A 20543-nucleotide genomic window follows, 5' to 3' on the forward strand; every position below is an offset into this window, starting at 1 on the left:
TGGGGACTGCCTTGGACAGAGTGACCATGAAATGATACATTTCTCAATTCATGGTGGAGCTTGGAGGGGAATAGTAAAACTGCTACCTTGGACTTCCGGAGGGCGGACTTTGATTTGTTCAAGAGACTGGTAGGGGGAGTCCCTTGGCATTTAGTCCTAGCGAACAAAGGGGTACAAGAGAGCTGGTTGCTCTTCAAGAAGGAAGTCTTAAGGGCGCAGGAGCAGGCGGTCCCCCTGAGCCGCAAAATGAGCCGGCGGGGAAGAAGACCGGCGTGGATGAATAGGGAGTTATTCTTGAGGCTCCGGGAGAAAAAGAGAATCTACCGCCTGTGGAAGGAGGGACGGGCAACTGAGAATGAATTCAAGGAAGTCGTCAGGATGTGTAGAGGTGAAATCAGAAAGGCAAAAGCCCAGCTTGAATTTAACCTGGCCGCTGGGGTGAAAAGGAATAACAAACTCTTTTATAAGTACATTAAGAGTAAGAGGAGGACAAAGGAGAATATCCACTCTTTACTGGATGAGGCTGGGAATATGATCACTGAGGATAAGGAAAAGGCGGAGGTTCTGAATGCCTTCTTTACGTCTGTCTTTAAAGGTCAGACCAGTTATGCTCAGGGTACTCCTCTCTCTGACCTGGTAGTCTCGGCTGGGGAGCATGCGAACTCCCCTGTGATTCTGGAAGAAACGGTCAGAGACTTCCTACTCCAACTGGACTGCCACAAGTCCATGGGGCCTGATGAGATCCACCCGAGAGTGCTGAGGGAACTGGCAGAGGTGGTAGCCGAGCCGCTTTCCATTATCTATCAGCTCTCCTTGTTGACTGGTGAGGTCCCAGAAGACTGGAGGCTCGCCAATGTGACTCCCATTTACAAGAAAGGTTGTAAGGAGGATCTGGGGAACTACAGGCCTGTTAGCCTGACCTCGGTTCCAGGGAAGGTTATGGAACAGATAGTCTTGAGGGAGATCATGCGGCATCTGCGGGATGGCCGGGGGATTAGGCCTAGCCAGCATGGGTTCATGAAGGGCAGGTCCTGTTTGACCAACCTGATCTCCTTCTATGATCTAGTGACCCATCTGCTGGAGGAGGGAAAGGCTGTTGATGTGGTCTACCTAGACTTCAGCAAAGCCTTTGACACTGTCTCCCACGGTATTCTCCTGCAGAAGCTGGCAGCCCGTGGCTTGGATGGGTACACCCTTGGCTGGGTAAGGAGCTGGCTGGAGGGCCGGGCTCAGAGAGTGGTAGTAAATGGAGTTAAATCCAGCTGGCGACCGGTCACGAGTGGTGTTCCCCAGGGGTCGGTGCTGAGGCCTGTCCTCTTCAATATCTTTATTGATGACCTAGATGAGGGCATTGAGTGCACCCTCAGTAAGTTTGCAGATGACATTAAATTGGCTGGGAGTGTGGATCTGCCTGGGGGTAGCGAGGCCCTACAGAGGGATCTGGACAGGCTGGAGAGCTGGGCTGAAGCCAATGGCATTAGGTTCAACAAGAGCAAATGCCGAGTCCTGCACTTTGGCCACAACAACCCCAGGCAGCGCTATAGGCTTGGGGTGGAGTGGCTGGAGGACTGTGTGGAGGAAATGGACCTGGGGGTACTGATTGATGCACGGCTGAACATGAGCCGACAGTGTGCGCGGGTGGCCAAGAGGGCCAACGGCATCCTGGCTTGCATCAAAAATAGTGTTACTAGTAGGAACAGGGAGGTGGTTGTCCCCCTGTACTCAGCACTTGTGAGGCCGCATCTCGAGTACTGTGTTCAGTTTTGGGCCCCTCACTACAGGAAAGACATTGAGGCCCTGGAACGCGTTCAGAGGAGGGCTACTAAGCTGGTGAGGGGTCTGGAACACAGGCCTTACGAGGAGCGGCTGAGGGAGCTGGGATTGTTCAGCCTGGAGAGGAGGAGGCTCAGAGGAGACCTTATGGCTCTCTATAGCATCCTTAAGGGGGGTTGTAGTGAGCTAGGGGTCGGCCTCTTCTCCCGTGTAGACAGCGACAGAACTAGAGGGAATGGTATCAAGCTGCGGCAGGGGAGGTTCAGGCTGAACATTAGGAAGCACTACTTCTCTGAAAGGGTAGTCAGGCACTGGAATGCACTGCCCAGGGAGGTGGTGGAGTCACCGACCCTGGGGGTGTTCAAGGAAAGACTGGACGTTGTATTGAGGGACATGGTTTAGTGGGAGCTAGTAGTAATAGGTGAATGGTTGGACTGGATGATCTTTTAGGTCTTTTCCAACCTTGATAATTCTGTGATATCTGTGATTTCTGTGATTTCAATACTTCCACTATTTCAGAAATAAAAAGCAGAACACTTCTATTTTTGGGAAACAAAAAACACCAAAAAACATAGAAAACTTATTTGCATAGATCCAATGCATGAAAAGGTATATTCTGTGTAGTAGTTCATTTGTGTTTCTTGCTGATGATTTCCAAAGTTCAGTTACCTCAACTAAGGAATGGTTTCCCTAGCTGCTTTTATAAGCAACACTGTATTACTTATATGACTGTTCTCCTCATCCCTCTCCATTGTATGTTATTGCTGAAATGAAAAGTTAGACAAAAACCCCATCTCTGCTGAAAATTCCTTCTAGAAAATACGTACACCAGAAATTAATCTTTGTTAAGTGTGTGTCTGTCCTGTTCCTGCCTTCTGTGACACACAGCAATATCAAATTGTAATAAATACCTTGGATTTATACCTTATGGTCACAAGGAAGAGAGAACAAGAAACAAGTATTAGTAAGTACAAAAGAAGACACAGAAAACAGCAACATGTAACTTCATAGTAAAGGCTACAAAGACCATGAGGGGACTGGAGCACCTCTTGTATGAGGAAAGGCTGAGAATGCTGGGTCTGTTTAACCTGGAAAAGAGAAGAATGGTAGAAGGTCTCATCAACAGTTACTAATATCTAAAGGGTGGATGTCTAGAGTAAGGGGCCAGACTCTTCTCGGTGGTGCCCAGTGGCAAGAAAAAGGGCAATGGACACAAACTGGAACACAGAAAAGTCTACCTCAATGTGATGCAAAGTTTCTTCACTCTGAGGGTGACAGAGCACTGGGACAGGCTGCCCAGAAAGGTCATGGAGTCTCTGTAGGTAGTTAGGGTCTGGCATTCGGAAGATGTCGTGCTGGGGAACTTGCCTGGACTTCGGGGAACGGCAGCCGGTGCGGCTGGACCAGCCCGGCAGAGGGACCGCCCTCAGACCCATGAGGAGGATAGAAGCCCTTACGAAGGTCGTATTACAATTGCATAAGCAATGGGGTATCGATTGCAAAGCTAAAGATTTCACCCTCGTTGTTACGAGGTTTCTACAAGCTGGGGTTATTGAGCAGCCAGTGGATATTCTCCATCCTGCAGTGTGGGACAAATATACCAAGACCCTGGCCAAGGAGGCTATGTCTTCTGGCAAAGGGAAATACCTTTTATCGTGGGGAAAAGTTGTACAGGCTTTGCAAAAAGCCTTTCAGGAACAGGACACCTGGAAAGCTGCAAGGAAGTGTTTGCTGGCTACCCCGAAATTGGGAGTCGGGGCTGCCACACAAACTTTGCAGCCCTCAGACTTTAATAGAGCTACAGACCTTAAGGGTTCATCTGAGGGTGACATACCTCTTCAACCTCGCTTGTTCCCCCGCTTTCCAAGGAGCGACAGGGAGCAAGATCCTCGCGGGAAGGGACAGCTAAGGGAACCGAGAGCGCGGCTGCAATCTTGGAATCTCAAGAAATATACTCGATCGCCCCCACGTGCGCCCAATGATGCAGCCGATAGCGAAGAGGAAGGGCGGGGCGAAGGCGCCTCTCGCGAGAACAGGCAGGAAATACCGCGGCTGGCTAGCTCACGTAGACGGGGAAGGGAAAACAACTTGAGCGACAGGCGGAGAACCAATCGGGACCCGCCTAGAAGGCGGGGCGGGTCGAGGGGGAGGAAACAAGAACGACGCAATCGGTGACGTTATGGGCGGGGCCGGAGCCCAAGGAAAATGAGTAAGAACCCGGAAGTGGCTTGGCAGTCGAGTTCCGGCTCTGAGTCAGAGCGAGCAGCTCACAGCCGATTCCAGCTGGGAGGAGGAGGAGGAGGAATCGGGAACCAATCAAATTAAAAACCTGGCTTTCTCCACCAAAAGTAAAAAGGAGCCGCGAGAGGAAACACTTGGTCTCACGGATTGGAAGGAAATTCAGAATACATGCGGCGACTGGGTCCCACCACCCGTGCCGGCATTCCCGGTCCGGGCGGTGGGCGGAGGGAAAGGACAGAGAGCTTACTCGCCAGTAAACCGTAAGGCTGTGCAAAGTATTCTTAAAGCGACCGCTGAGAAGGGACTCAATTCGGCCATGGCCCTTAGCCTCATAGATTGTCTGTTTGGGGGAGACGACCTGCTCCCTTGTGACATAATGCAAATTTGTAGAATGATTTTTGGGGGCGCAGGGGTGATCGTTTTTAAACAAGAATGGAGGGATAGCTGTACAAGGTTACTGGCACAAGTAACTGGCAATAATCATCCTCTAGACGGTTCCAGCTTGCAGCGATTAATGGGCTCAGATCCGACAATAATTACCCCCAAGCACAAGCTGAGAAACTGAGAGATGCTGAGATTATGGCAACTACTCGTGCAGCCAGGGAGGCTATTCGCACAGTCTCTAAAACACTTGCCAAACCATTGCCATAGGCTACAATAAAGCAAAGCGAAAGCGAAAGCTTCACACAATTTGTGGATCGCCTCCAGGCAGCGGTCGCTGCCTCCGGAAGCAAAAGGCCCGGTTGTGACAGAATGCATACGTCAGCAGAGCAATTTGGCAACCAGAGAAATTCTGCGCTCACTGCCACCAGGGGCGAGCCTTGCAGACATGATTAAGCACGTTGCAAGGGAAGAACAGCTAGTTCCACTCCAGGCAGCTGTTCGCACCGCAGTAGCTGACACGGTGGCGGGTCTCAAATGCGGTCTGACTGGCCACGAAGCAGCGTGTTGCCCCCGATGTAAGAACTCATCAGCAGCAATTCCCCTGCATCAATGCCGGTCCAGGGGACCGTGTTTGGCCTGTGGGAAAAAGGGGCATTTTGCCAGGGATTGCAGGTGTAAACCCCAGGGAAACGGGAGGGGGAGAGGGCGCCCGGGCTGCACACAGCCTTCTCCCACCTGGAGTGCGAGGCGGCCCGATTAGGTCAACCCCGGATGGGGTGGGGCACCCCCGAACTCGCTGCCCCCTCAAGGTATGACCAACTATACAGCCCAACCGACACTACAAGCAAACCTGACTTTGCCCCCGACAATTCAAGCAAATTTGACCTTCCATCAGGGACAGCAAAAACCCACGGACGGGACCCCAGGGTGGCCCTAGCCGTGAGGTGTGATGGTCCACCAGTGGTGTGGGGGGTCTGCTCCCTCTACTATTCTTTAGATGACACTACCATCAGTGTCCCATTTTTGATTGATACCGGAGCAGACGTTACAGTCATCCCTGAAACAAATTGGCCCCCGCACTGGAGACTGGAAGATGCCCCCATGGTGGGTGGAGTTGGGGGAGTGTCTCGAGCCCGGAAGAGTGTCCAATTAATAGTAATCACACTCCATACTGAAGGAGGGCCAGAGAAACCCATCACCCTCTTTCCATATGTCATATCAGGAGTCCCACCCTTACTGGGAAGGGACTCTTTGGCCCTATTGAATGCTAAGGTGACAAATTTACCATGAGGGCCACTGCCGCATACCCGCTTCCACCAATTAAACTGACCTGGAAGTCATCTGACCCAGTGTGGGTTGAGCAGTGGCCCCTATCAAAGCCTCGAATGGATGCTCTTCTTGAGCTACTTGACCGTGAATTACAGCGAGGTCATATAGAGCCTTCCACCAGTCCATGGAACACTCCAGTTTTTGTAATACCTAAACAAACCAGCCAAGGGTTTCGCCTCCTGCATGACCTACGTGAAGTAAATAAAAGAATTCAGCCTATGGGCCCTGTCCAAACACTGCTGCCCATGAACTCTATGATACCAAAAGGGCAACCTTGTGCTGTTCTTGACATTAAAGACTGTTTTTTCTCTATATACCTTTGCATGAGGAGGACAAGGAGTGGTTTGCTTTTTCTGTCGTGTTTACAAACAGCCAATGCCCTAACCTGCGCTTCCAGTGGAAGGTGCTGGCTCAGGGAATGATCAACTCACCTACCATCTGCCAAATCACAGTGGATCGAGCGCTGGCACCAGTACGACGCAGCGACCCAACCGTGACTATCATTCAGTATATGGATGACATCTTGATCGCTGCACCAACAGGGAGTCAAGTGGACCAGCTGGTAACAATGGTCTCTGAGACCCTAAAACTGAATGGGTTCGAAATCGCGAGCGCGAAAATTAAGAAAGGCCCACGTGTAAGTTTCTTGGGGGTGGGGATAACAAGCTCTTATGTAACCCTGCCTCTAATAAAAATCCGTCGGGACATCAAAACGCTTCATGACATGCAACAGTTAGTGGGATCTTTGCAATGGCTCCGTAATATCGTCCTGATCCCTCCAGAAATCATGAATCCCCTGTATGATCTCTTGAAAGGGAAACACCCTTGGGAGCAGAAAAGTCTGACAGCAGGAGCAAGGAACTCTCTCGACTTTATCGAGCAACAGATACCATCAAGTACACCCAACAGATGGAACCCGGAGGTACCACTTGACCTGTATGTACATTTCACAGAGGAAGGGGGTGTAGGAGCATTAGCTCAAGGCCCCCCTGAAAAAGCTCAACCAATACAGTGGATAGTCCTGGGGAAGCCGTCGCGTGCATTTGCTCCAGGAGTTGAGTGCCTTGGTAACCTTATCATGAAAGGCAGAAAACTCGCCCTAAGACACCTGGGCGTCAAACCAGCCAAGATATACCTACCCTTCCGCAAATAGCTCCCAACACAATCAGTGGCAATGTCAGAGTGTCTAGCTATAGCCCTGGTTGGATTCGGTGGGGAAATCGGGTACGCTGCAAAGCCCCCTTGGACTCAAATGCTGAAAATCGTCGACATTGACCTTCCACAAAAAGTCTTGGACCGACCCCAACAGGGACCAACAGTTTTTACAGATGCATCCTCAGCAACCTCAACAGCAGCTGCGGTATGGCAATCAGAAGAAGAATGGCACTGCATTAAAATGACTGACTATGCACTTTCAGTACAGCAGCTAGAAGCAATGGCCATCGTACTGGCATGCGGACTGTTTCCAACAGAGCACCTTAATATAGTGACTGAGTCAATGTTTGCAGCCAAGCTTTGCTTAGCCATGTCAGGACCTGGTGTGTCAACATCTGCAATAGCTTTAATGCTAGAAGAAGCACTTTCTTCCCGAGAGGGCACCATATCAGTCATCCACATCAACAGCCACAGCCCGATAAAAGGGTTTTTCCAAACAGGCAATGACAAAGCAGACACCGCTGTGAAAGGACTATGGACACTAAGAGACGCTCGCCAGCTGCACGAATCTCTCCATATTGGAGCTAAAGCATTAGCAAAGAGATGCGGGATCTCAGTCACGGACGCGAAACACGTGGTAGCCACGTGCCCTGTGGTGCAGTGGAGTCAATCCCAGAGGCCTTAAAGCCTCTGAGGTGTGGCAGACGGATTTTACGCTCTGTCAGCTGCTGAAACCTCGAGCGTGGCTAGCGGTAACTGTGGACACATACAGTGGAGTAACTGTAGCTACACAACACTCTAAGGTCGACTATAAAGCGACCATCCAGCATTGGCTGACAGCCATGGCATGGCTCAGCATTCCTAGTCAAATTAAGACAGACAATGGCTCAAATTTTGTCTCTAAATCAGTTCAGGCATTCGCTCACAAATGGGGTATCACCCTAACATACGGGATTCCGTATAACAGCACAGGTCAAGCCATAGTGTTAGCGAAAGCAGAAGGATTTACAAATACCATTCCTCCAGGAGATCAAGCACACCTGTTGGCAACTGCTCTATTAGCACTAAACCAATTCCCCAGGGGAGAGGAAGTGAATAGCCCCACTCAAAAACATTGGGCCACGCAAGCGTTAGAAGAAGGCCCACTGGTTAAAATTAGAAATGAACTAGGGGAATGAGAACAAGGGTGGAGGTTGGTCCTTACGGGACGAGGCTATGCTGCTGTGAAAAAAGATGGTAGAGTTAAATGGTGTCCACTTAAATCCATTAAGCCAGACCTCCGGAATAAAACTAATGAAAACTGTGAGTTTTTATCCACAGGATCAGATCATCGGATGCCCTTGTGACCCGTGCACCCTGGTGACAAAGGAGGACAACAAGTCGGCAAACATCCTGCTCGCACTTGGAGGTTCCACGCTGGCAGAATCCAAACAACGGCGAAGCAACCTCCGTGGGGAAGCGCAGAGGTGGTTCTCTGTGCTTTTACTTTTTGGGTTTGTTGCACCAACTATGGGTTTGTATGAACATCAACCATGGGAATGGGTACTAGGAAGATGGGAGGATCAGAAAATATTACAAAAGATCGTCACCTCAGGGCCCCCCGAGCTTTGAGGTGTCCCCCTGTGACCTAGTCCCGGGCTTTAAGAATGCAACTTATAGGTACTATCTTTACTATCTTGTACTATCTAGTTGTCCTTAGTATGAACTACTATCCAAATTACCTCTATCCTTTACCTAGTGTGCCTTATACTGTCAGTATTACAAGCTATCAGTGTTATAAGCTATCATTACTATAAGCTATCAGTGTTGTAAGCCACTTTGCACTTTCAGTAGATTAAGTAAGCATAAAGGGGGGGGGAGATGTAGGTAGTTAGGGTCTGGCGTTCGGAAGATGTCGTGCTGTACGGAAATATAGGACCCTTCTAGGATACTGCTAGAACCCTTCCAGGACCTTCTCAGGACTTTCTTAGGTAGCCAATAGCGTTAAGCCTATGATGTAAGCGGGCAGAAGTGATGTCATGAATGTAAGCTATATAAGGCTGTTGTAACAACCATTAAACGCCATTTTGCCGTCCACCACATTGGTGGTGGCCCGAGTGGCCAGAGTGTGGCCGCCGTGCCGTTACTGAACCAGGCGACAAGTCTCCTTCCCTAGAGATACTCAAAACCTGCCTGGACACAATTCTGTGCAACCTGCTATAGCTGATCCTGCTTTAGTATCGGGGCTGGACTATATGATCTCCAGAGGTCCCTTCCAACCCCTGCCATGCCGTGAGTCTGTGAATCTGTAAATGTCTGGTCTACTATTGTGTTGCATTTCTTATCTGCAAGAGAAGTTAAAGTTCAATAATTTCAAGGGAAAGTATATGCAGGGTTTAATCATTTCCTCTCTCTCACAGCTGTACAGCTTGAAGAAGAAAGTGTTCTGGATTCGTTTCTTCAGAGCTACGATGACCCTCCTCCCCCCAGAGATATGCACTAGCAATGAAAGCAGTGACAATGGAAACACCAAAGAGTGTATGTATGAAAATACGTTGTATACACAACACCACATGCAGTACAGGGGAACATTTATCACATGCTTGACTGAACAGCCACACAAAAATCTTGAAACACTAACAAACCAAGTAACAAAGTATGGAAAATGTTGAGGACAAATTACTGTCATTAACACTTAAGGTCTAATTTGAACCTTTTTATACATGAAGGAAGTAAAATGTAAGTGCCACAGAAAATATGACACTGAGATTAATCCAGATATCAGTACATCATACTCAATGCCAATTTGAGCAGTGAACCCTATACACACACACACACACACACACACACATATACATGCACATGTGCTCTAGGCACAGTTGAGGTGGCTGTCATAGATGAAATTTAAAAATAATAGCAATAATCTTTCAGAATTCAGGTGTTTTCATTCCAGTCTTATGAAGCATGCTCCAATCTTCAAGTTTAAAGCTGCAGAGATACACATACACACACTCTCATCCCTTTTTTTGGAAATGCATATATATATATATATGCATATTGACATTTGCAGCCACATGGGCATGCACACACACACACACACACACACACACACACACAGAAAGAATATGTACCTATATCTGGATATATCCCTGACATTACTATGGATGTCATAGAAGCATGGAATGGTTTTACAGACAAATTGCAACATAGAGCCATAATGAGTTTCTGAATCGCCAATACTCACACATAAAAGAGGGCCTGATCATCAGCAGGTGCTGGAGAAGATCTAGAATGTGAAGCATATGATGCAGCATCTTTTTACAATGGTGTTAACAAATGTCAGTCTCATGTTGAATGCGAGAGGCATACTTATGTAGTTAAAAGTGTGAGCGGCTTTTTTTTGCCTTTCTCCTTTTCCTCTTTTTTCCCGTTTCACCTCCACTTCATCTACACCTCCCCCAGAAAGCATCTGCTCTTTATTACTGTCTATAGCAGTGATTATTAACAAGCATGGAAAATAGAATTGCAATCTATCTTTTATTTCTTGATCACGGATTCATCCCTACACTTTAGGCAGGTGAATTCTGATTCAGCTCTGTAATTATCTGACAGATGTTACAAGCAGCTGCTGCTGAGCAGAAAACCCTAGCTATTATTACAGAAATAATAAAGAGTTCCTGGCAAGGTGGAGTGAGAAGTGAAACAGAATGCATTCTGGTAAGACCACGCATCTGGTATTCCACACACAAAGGGGAAAAAACCTGAATACCTAAGTCTGAAACTCAGATTGATGGTTCTTGAACAATTTCAGTGGCAAATAAGAACAGCTTATGTTTTCTCAGCAAATAATGTCTACCACTGAAACACAGCTTTGAAATTAAAATACTTCTGCTTAACCATTTAATCATTTCATTGGAGGCACCCTGCTACCCCAAAAAATCTCAGTCTAAAAGTTAAGGTGCCAACTTTGCAGTCCTGTATGGATAATGAGGAATGATAGCAAGATGGCCACACCTGAGTGCTTGTGCACCCCTGTTTCCTGAAGAAGACACCAAAGAAATTCAACCTGCTTTTTTGAAATGCTTAAATTGCAAATCCTGCATGGTGGTGAACCACACTGGCTCTAAAATGACAGCTATATAGCTGTGTATTTATCTCAGTAAACTGGAAGAACTATCATAACATTATACTCCGCATCTCAAAATTTCTGCTTTGGGACATAAACCATGTATTTGTATCATAGTATCTTCCTGGGACCCTGCTCCTGAAAGTATTAATTATAGAGAAGTTTAATTTTGCCCAATAGTTTTGTATCAAAACTATAAAGGCCCAAAAATATTGCCCTTATTCTTGCAAGACTCCTTTAGAAGCTAGCAAAGGATTTAGTCTTCCAGTTCTTCAAAGTGCGGAAGCTGGCTTCACTTTAAACCCTTATGATGGGAATGCACTGAAGAACATAAACATAAAATGAAAGACAAAAATCTTAAGTAAGAATATGAATAACAATTGGCCCTTTATTATGAGATTTCTCAGAAGAGGAATGTGCTTTTCTTTGGAGAATCTGAATAACCATATCTAAGACAAGATTTTGGTGTTCCTGACATATCTGCAAAATACTAAGACTACAAACCAAAGTTTATAGTCATACAGAGTAAAATGCAGTGGCTATAAAAGGATAAGCACAAATAATGAACACATCTGTGTTTGATCATGTAACTACAGCACTAATAAAGGATTCCTCACAGTAGAATGGTGCTGTAGCATTTGTGTATCTAAGCAGACATACACACACATGCAAGCACACATACCAAGTGATTTCAAGTCCTGGCAGTTGAAATTACAATACAGTTTGAAAGCCTATAATAATAATCAATGTTACATTTAGCAACAATAATCTAATTCATTATATGAGCATATCCTATTATTTAAACATTCTTGCATTAACTCATCCTCCTAAATGCATGACAGCCTATGAGGCAGACCATTAAACCCACCATCCATAGTGAAGATATTCTGCATGCCATTCTAAAAATGCCAGGTCTCTTCAAAGCTAGAATACTTCTAGAAAAGGAAGAGGGGAATGTTCTGCAGTCCACTTTGAACTGACATAAACGACAGTTACCTACAACCTCACTGGGACTGAATTGATCCCATTCAAGGCTACTCTCTTAAATATAAAACAGAGGCTTCTATTACCAACAGCTCTGTTACCTGACATGGTTAAGAGAAAAGCACCAACCAGACCTTTTGAGCTTTCAGCCCAGCATTGGTGTGTCCAGAGCACCATCCACAAGCTTAGGAAAAACCTCGATTCTAGATGGTGCATGTGGGCAAATTCCATAACCACAACAGCAGAAAAAATTGCACTTTAAAGGAAAGCTGAAATTCTGTAAACTAAGTGAACCTGAGAAGAAGAAACTTCCTAATCAAGCAAGCATATTTTTCAAAAGTAGTATTCATTACTGGAAGTTTGAAGTGGTACTCCCAAGAGCAGATATTTATGCACTAGAGCAATAGCTCCTTCATATGTACTAATAAAAACCTGGAAGTGACTTTACAAAATTGACTGTTTCTGCTGTTTGTCACAGATGTACTGAAAATGTCTGAAGTATTACTTTCTGCATTAACATCGCGTGTCATACTTTCTTTCTGGCAGTAAGAACCAAAATCCATTACAAAGATCTTCACCAAATGTAATCACTTGTGCAATGGCCAGGATAGTCCACCTTTGAGAAGAAACCAGAACACCTTGAGGAAATCCTTACTTTCTTTAGAAGCATCGTACAAAAGTCTGTCTAATCCCATTCTTTCAATAAAACCAGGCAGGGCAGTAATGATGTTTGTTACTAATGTCAATAATTTTTCTGAGAACATCCAAAACATCTCACACAAGTGATTTTATCTTTCAAACCCATGAACATGTCATCTGAAGGTGAACTGTCCATCTGAAGCTGTAACTTAAAGGTAAGTTCATGTTGTAAAAAACACCATTTAGAATACTTGCATAACTAACCAAATTTTTATTATTCGCCTCTTCCTGCCATAATTTGTCATCTACCTTTACCTACCTTATGTCTGGTCTGATGAGCGAATGCTTCCTTAGCATAGCCCGGGCTTGTGCATTGGTTAAGTCAGTGGTTTCCTCTTCGTTAATTGACAGGATGCAGTCCCCGACACCAATCCGTCCATCACGACTTATTGAGCCTCCATGGATGACACTGCGGACTATCATTCCTGTACCATCTTTGTTGGAACTTACTGTCATCCCTAAAGTGAAAACCACATGAAACAGTTAAAGACATTTTTGAGCTCCAGCTTTGAATGCCAAGGAAAAAAAAAATGGAACCTGGAGCAGGGAAGGTAAAAGCCAGCCAGCCAACCTGACAATGTCAGCAAACCAATAAATAATGTTCTTATTGTCTGTTCATTTCCTTCTTTCTACCAGGAGACAGAAGTTATGAATCACAGTCACAGTACCTTTACCTTGTCATTCACATACCAGTCTCACTAAGAAAAACCTAAAACAGTGAAAAATTTAAGCAGAAAATAAACAAAAAACCCAAAATGACATCACTTCTGAAACACCCAAATTTACCACTCTTTTGGATGGTTCACTAGTTTATACACCACACCTCAATTTTGTATATGATGGTTCTTTTTGGAAAGGAGGTAAAATGACCTAACTGAAAATTAGGAACTGTCCTGGTTTCAGTCAGGATGGAGTTAACTTCTTTTGTAGCCGCAGATGGAATGCTGTGTTTGAGAGTTAAAATGAAAGCAGTGCTGGTAAAACCCTGATGGTTTTAGTTGCTGTCAGACAGTCAAGGACTTTCTCAGCTCTTCCTATTTCTCTATTCATGAGAAAGGAGGGGTGAAGCCAGGACAGGTGACCCAAATGGGCCAAAGAGAGTATTCCATGCCAATTACATCATGCTCAGTATAAAGGGGGGCTGATGAGAGGAGGAGCAGGGGGGCGGCTCCAGGACGCGCGGTTTTTGGGGGACGGTCGGGTTCCGGGACGGCTCTGGGTGGCATGGCCTGAGCTGTGGGTTCGGTGAGAAACTGCATTGTGTGTCAACAGTTTCATATATTTTTTGCTCTAAAGTCCTGTTAGCATTGTTATATTGTATCTTTCTCCTATTTTAGTAAGCTATCCTTATCCCAACCCACAGGCCTTTGGTTTCTTGGTTTTGGGGTTGTTATTTGCCCCTTCCTTTTCCCTTCCCTTGCCTCACACACTCCCCCCTGCCCCTCTTCCCTGCTCTTTTCCTTTAAAGGGCAGACAGCTGCATGGATCTCGGGCAAATACAAACACAGGCTTCAACACAAAGCCTGAAGCAGATCCAACTGAGATAGTGGCTGCTTTTCTGCCCTCCTAGATGTGCCATTGATTGCGCCCATAAGAGCATCTTGACTTCTCTGAGAGCCCATGAACTACTGATGGATACAGCCCACTATTTATTACACCAGGATCCCACCTGTAGCACAGCAGGACATTACTCTTCAATGCTTACACACACCATTTAACTCCACTTTCTTTTCATTAATGGGAAATGAAACAAAGATGGTCATCCTCTTCCTTGCCCATGGGGACTGATATGGGTTTCACATGTCTCTTTGGCTGTTCTTACACGTATGAGACTTCACTGTTAATTTCAGGGCACTTGGTGCTCATGAAATCAACCCTGATGATGGTTCCAGGAAAAACTAATATTCACTAAGGTAGTATAGGGTGGACTTCCACTATCTTAATACCACCAAACTTGTCTTTATTATTTTTTCTGCACTAACATGGAAGCTTTCCTTTACTAACAAGATGAAGTCACCGAAGTAAGAGTGCCTTACAGAGGTGTATCTATTGGAAAAGGAGACATCGACTACCCTATTATATGTTCTCCTGGTTTTGCACGTAAACATTAGGCTAGCAAGCACTGGGAGTCCAGTTGTGTGTCTGAAGCCTGTATCTTACTCTCCAGACTATGAGTGGAAAGATGATAGATACCAAAATCAAAACCTCCAAGGACACTGACTGAAAAAATTCTAACCACTTATATACAAATATGGCTACAGAAGACAAGAGACTGAACACTTTATTCTGTAACACTAGATCTTGGGAGACACACCAGCTGAAGAGAGTTTAGAGGGCAGCTATGAGCCCCAGGCTACCCAGACACAGCCAACCATACAAACATCTGTATATATCCATCTGAGAGCAAATAAAAATAAAATACTGTAATGATTTAAAGATAAACATTAGTCCGGATATTCATTTGTGCTTTTAAGGACTCCATCCAAAAATTAAAAATCTCTTAATAGTGATGACTTCTTATACCCACTTGTAGCCGAGATCAACACAGCTGTCTGAAGTATGAGACGGTGACCCCGACTGGCAATGAACTGCCCAACATTCAGACCCAGGAATACTTGTACTTCTCTACTTTAGTATGTGAAAGTCCAGGTTTATCTTTTTGGAAAACTGCAAAAACCCACTGTCATCATGGCCATTTATATTAAACTGATGAAATAATATGATGTTACTGTTGACTGGAAACTTGTATTTATGATTTGCCAGTTAGAGATGTTGGCTGTGGTCACGCATAATTTAAATGCGTGTTTAAGATTTGTGATATAAACAATGCCACTGATTTATGGCCTTGCTATTAGAAAAAAAACAGAGGTAACCTGCCTGTCACTCACTCCTTGGATTAGTAATGTTGAGCACCTCACAGAAGCATTTACAGGTGCCACCCGTCCTGGGATCAATCCCCCAGCATTCACATTTCACATACACCTTCCAACAACCATCTCTTGACAGATCTGCTTGCACAGGTTACTCCGTCAGATCTGAACATAAACACAACTCTGCAACAGGCTTTGTCTCCACCAAATACGCGCAGTGTGCACAGAGCAGCAAACTGACAAGGAAACAGCTGGATTGTGGTTTGAAATTCTGAACCTAACTTTGATGCTTGGTTAAGCCAGTAGCAAACACGATTACTGAGGCTAGTGTAATAGCACTTCAGAAAAGTACCACCTTTATTTTCCATGCTGGCAATCTCATCGCAACAGATATGCAAGGCTGATGTCACACTTCGGACAGCTACGGTTTCAGGTTAAAAATGCAAATGCCGCTGTCAAGTTGCCAAATGCATCACACAAGACAATGGCATTTCAGCTCTTCTCACATGTGGGTGCTCCATCCTCTTACCTTTCAAAAATCACAATCAAAAGGTTAAAGCTCCAGCTGTGGCTGGATCTGAAGAGCTGTTGCAAGCTATGGGTGACACCATTTAAAAGGAAAAAAAGAAATGCCATTTTTCAACTGAAATAATTGATGCAGCTGCAGCTTTCAACACCATTAACAGCTCTTGATTTAGCTCCTTTTGTAAAAATGAAAGTTAAAAGCAGTGCAGCCATGCATGTAAATTGGTCAGTGTGCCCAGGCAACTTCCCAGACCAGAGCACATATGCACTGGGAGAAAAAGACTGCAGTCAAAAGCCAAGAGAAAGCATTATTCACATTCACACTATGTATACATGACAGGCCAGTCATTTTCATGCATGTAGTGTCTGCCAATATGCACCCTGCCCCAAGTCTGAAGTTTGTTTTGGATTTTCACGGCACTTAAAATGCTCACAGACACACCTGAAAAACACCACTCCATCAAGTTAAGAGGTTATTACAAACAAAACATTTTAAACAAAATCCAAATGCCCAGAACTGCACTATGACCTGCACTTCACACAGCCTGACAATAAGGCCAGTAAAGGCAGTAGTGACCCATGTACCTTGTAACAATGAAAGTCAAAAAACTTAGAGCCACATCAGCCTTGCTTACAGCTTTAAATTTTGGGGAAGCCGATTTTAAACCAGATCAATTCCCAATCCAGTTTGGAAGCTGGCAGTATTGGAAAGAAGAAGGTGGTATGGGGCCCACTGAGCATCCAGTTACCAGAAGGCTGTTTATTCTAGGCAGAAGTGCCCACTGAATTACAGCATCACAGCACCCCACCCACCTCCGCACAGGGAGTTCTGAGTGGTGGCTGCCCATGAACAAGGTCCCATGGACTGCTTTCAGGGTACTTTTGTGGACGATGCAATTGTAGAGTTGCTGCAAACTGTCAGTGCCCACAGTCCTGTCCTACCAACACCAGAGAGTCTGCAAGAACATGCAGTTGGCTGGAATAAATGGCCTCAGGATACTAGACCAAGGCAAATGAATACATTGACCATTAACAGGATGGGAGCAGGACCGCCTTCCACTACAAAAGCTCTTCCACACAATCTCTGGGAACTGGCCTGGGAGGATGCTATCCTGATAATCCCCATCACACTGCCCAGGGCTATACCAGAGACCAGGAGAGGACACTGAAAAATCTTTCCATCTGTTGGGCCTGTTCTAAAATGCTCCTCAGGAACTTGTAGACTGCAGATATTTGAAACTCTGAAATTCCTTACAAATTTATATCATCATAGATGTAAAAATGCTCACCTATTAAATGTATCAATTATTTGATTTTCAGAAATACTGAGGCACATAGTATTGCACAAGTTAGTAGCAAGGAATTAAACAGTTTGTTTAGACCCTGTTGACCATCCACTGAAAAATAATTTTGTGTTCACATGCATCTGAAATTCCAGTCTGCAATTCTTTGACCAATCTGTTCTACACCTTTGTAAGGCTGAGCTACACGCGCAGGTTTCAATAGTGCCTAGGCAGAGCAGGCAGCCTACGGGGAGTTGTAATACACAACTCAGTCTTGGGCTGCTTTTAAGCTCTGTGGAGACACCTCATGGGGAGCTGTGTAGATGGCTCCGACTTGTGTTGTAAACAGACTGAAGCGGGCACTTCACAAAACCTGAAAAACCTGCATGGAGCCTTGCTAAGCCTTGGCTTCCTTCCACAAACATATGTCCTGAGTCCCAATCAAACCACTACTCAAAGTGTTTGACAAGCCCTAAGGGTCCACATTTGGTTTTGATGGGCCAAGACAATGGGAATATGCAAAAGATAGGGCCGGAAGATGTCAGGCCCAGCCCTGCATCCTGTCACACACATCAGCAAAATGAACCAAATAAAAGCCCTGGCATTCGAGCTCGTAGTGGGAGCCCTTCCTCCAACCTTAGGAGGAGACCCTTCCCCCTTAGCCGGGCGGCTGGCTGAGGTAACTTATTGGGAACCCTTACCTGAGAGACGGGGTAAGTGACTATTTGATATGTTTTAAGTGTGTCGTTCTGAGTAACTAACGTATGGGTAATATTTTGTGTGCTTGTGAGCTGTGATCCTATGTTTTAGGGAAGCCACAGTGGTTGTAATGAGAGTATTTTGTGGATCTTTGTGATCGTAGGGAAGCTAATTGCCTACGGGGAGTGTAACCGTGGGGTTTGTGACTGTGTTGCAGATCATTTTATTGTGTGTCGTGTTGGCAGCAGAGTATTTTGTGGATCTTTGTGATTGTAATCAGTGTGGTCATACTTCCAAACTGCAATAGTGAATTCCCCATTGTATCCAACAATAACCTGCAAGTGACGTACTGAATCTGCATTCTGGTTTTTTTTAGAATAAATTACTATTAATGCTATTTTAAAAACCTGTGGTTTAGTGTCTTTCCGTCACAACCATTCCTATATAATTTTTCCAATATATTATATAAATGTACAGACAGTGCATAGTGTAATAAGTAGACTAACTAGGAATTGTTCTCAAACCTTCTATGACTGTAAATAAGCAAGTAGGGCAAAGGGGAACCATTGTTCCATCACTAGTGACACCCTGAAAGAACTTCAGATCTTGCTGAGTTGGTGCCTGTGGTAGACTATGGCTGTGAATAGGTAACCAGGTCAAAAGGGGAACCATTGTTTTATCACTAGCAACATCCTGATAGGATTAAATGAGTTAACCAAATAAGACACTGAACACAACGTAGAGGAGGACTATGGGGGACCAGGACGACCCCCACTACCAGCTTACACAGCTACAGAAAAACACCGGAATATGCCACGTGTACCCGGAACTACGGGACTATAAAAAGGGGACTCCAGAAGGGTGAGGTGCGTGCCGTTTGCAGGAGCAAGGGTCTCCTCCGGATGCCCAGCGCTGATATTTGCCTATATCTTGCGGGCTTGCTTAATTAATAAATTGTTGTTTGGCTTTATCAACTGGAGTATGTCTCAAATTCGTAACAATTTGGTGCCGTGACTCGGATGCAACTCACGAGACGGGACTCTTGGTCTTATCAGGGAGGCGCCCCGCCTGTTGTTTGGCGGCCTTGGTAGCCCATTTCCCATCTCGATTGCACCGACGAACCCAAATTCCAAGATATTAGGCAAAGGAGGCCGGCAGACCCTATAAACTTTGTGCACAAAGGTCCGGACGAAGACGCAGGACGCATGAGTATCTGTGGGGAAAATCCGTTCGGTCTGGGTCAGGGATCCTGGAAGCGCGGCGAGTGTGTGTGTGCATGAGAGAGGGACCGGCAGCTCAGATACCCCAAGCGAGTGTGGACCCTCAGTAGTGCGGTTCTCATTGCCTGCGAGGGCGTGAGCCACGAACCAGGGGAAGCGAGTGAATATATTGTTGACTGAGTGCGCTCCAGACGATGGGACAAGGGAAAAGCAAGCCCCCAAATCCCATAAAATTTCCACCGGTACCCAGGGATAGTCCACTGGGCTTTATGTTAGACAATTGGGAACTTTATCCCACCACAGGGGATAAGAAAAAGGCGAGGATGATCTATTATTGTGTAGTAATATGGGGAGGGAAGGAGATTTCCCAAAGTGTTTTTTGGCCAATGTTTGGGTCACTGGAGGATTGGGTTAGGCAGAAATTAAATCTGTGGGTAAACAGTAAGACCCCTTTGAGCCAAGAGGAGAGTGAGTATGCTAGCGTATGGGTAACTAGACCAGGTACTGATACATTATTATTTCCTCTGAAGGAAAAAAGAGGGAGAAATAGGGAAGAGGAAGAAATCCCATTAATTCCACCCCCATATGTATCACCTCAAGACAATCCACTCCCTAATGCACCACCCCCAGTAGAAGGCCACCCTGAATTAGTGAATGACACCCAGGGGCCCATGACTCGGACATGGGCCCGACAACAAAATTTATACCCACTCCGAGAATTGCCCATTGGTGGCCAGGGCCCAAATCCAATTATAGGATTTGTATCGGTTCCTCTAAGCTCGGGGGATGTATGGGAATTTAAGAAGGAGATGGGGAACCTTTTAGAAGACCCACTAGGAGTCTCGGAAAAATTAGATCAATTTCTGGGACCTAGCATTTACACTTGGGAAGAATTACAATCCATATTGAATATTCTGTTTACAGCTGAGGAGCGAAATATGGTTAGGAAAGCAGGGATGCGAATTTGGGATGCACAGCATGCTCAAGGGCCCTTGGCAGATATGGGTAACGTAAACTGTGTAACTACAGTGTGACCTCCTGAGAGTGAATAGGGGAAATTTGGATACTACAGTGTGGACCTCTCAGGATGTATTGCCCCTGTGAAGTTTGTACGTAATTATAGGATGGCCGCCCCTAAAGCAGTCAATATCTCTAATGATGTCTCTTCCCTGGCCCAGGGGATAGATAAGTTATAGAATGTTGGGATGCACTGCAGTCCATGGAAAAAAAAGTTAAATAGTTAGGACATCTAATCAGTGAAGGGAAGGAGAATAAA

The 20543-nt window shown here is 45.5% G+C and overlaps 1 protein-coding gene across 1 annotated transcript in view; it reads right to left on the minus strand.

Moving 5' to 3' along the window:
* Positions 1-20543, minus strand: part of MPDZ (multiple PDZ domain crumbs cell polarity complex component) — a 113836-nt gene that overhangs the window by 36224 nt on the left and 57069 nt on the right. Inside the window, exons 21-22 of the mRNA XM_084278647.1 lie at positions 12930-13128; positions 10106-10147 (exon numbers count right to left, since the gene is read on the minus strand). Coding sequence (XP_084134773.1) covers positions 10106-10147; positions 12930-13128 — 241 coding nt within the window. The remainder of the gene's footprint in view (positions 1-10105; positions 10148-12929; positions 13129-20543) is intronic.

The sequence above is a fragment of the Gallinula chloropus genome (assembly GCF_964237585.1).
Source record: "Gallinula chloropus genome assembly, chromosome: Z".
NCBI lineage: Eukaryota > Metazoa > Chordata > Aves > Gruiformes > Rallidae > Gallinula > Gallinula chloropus.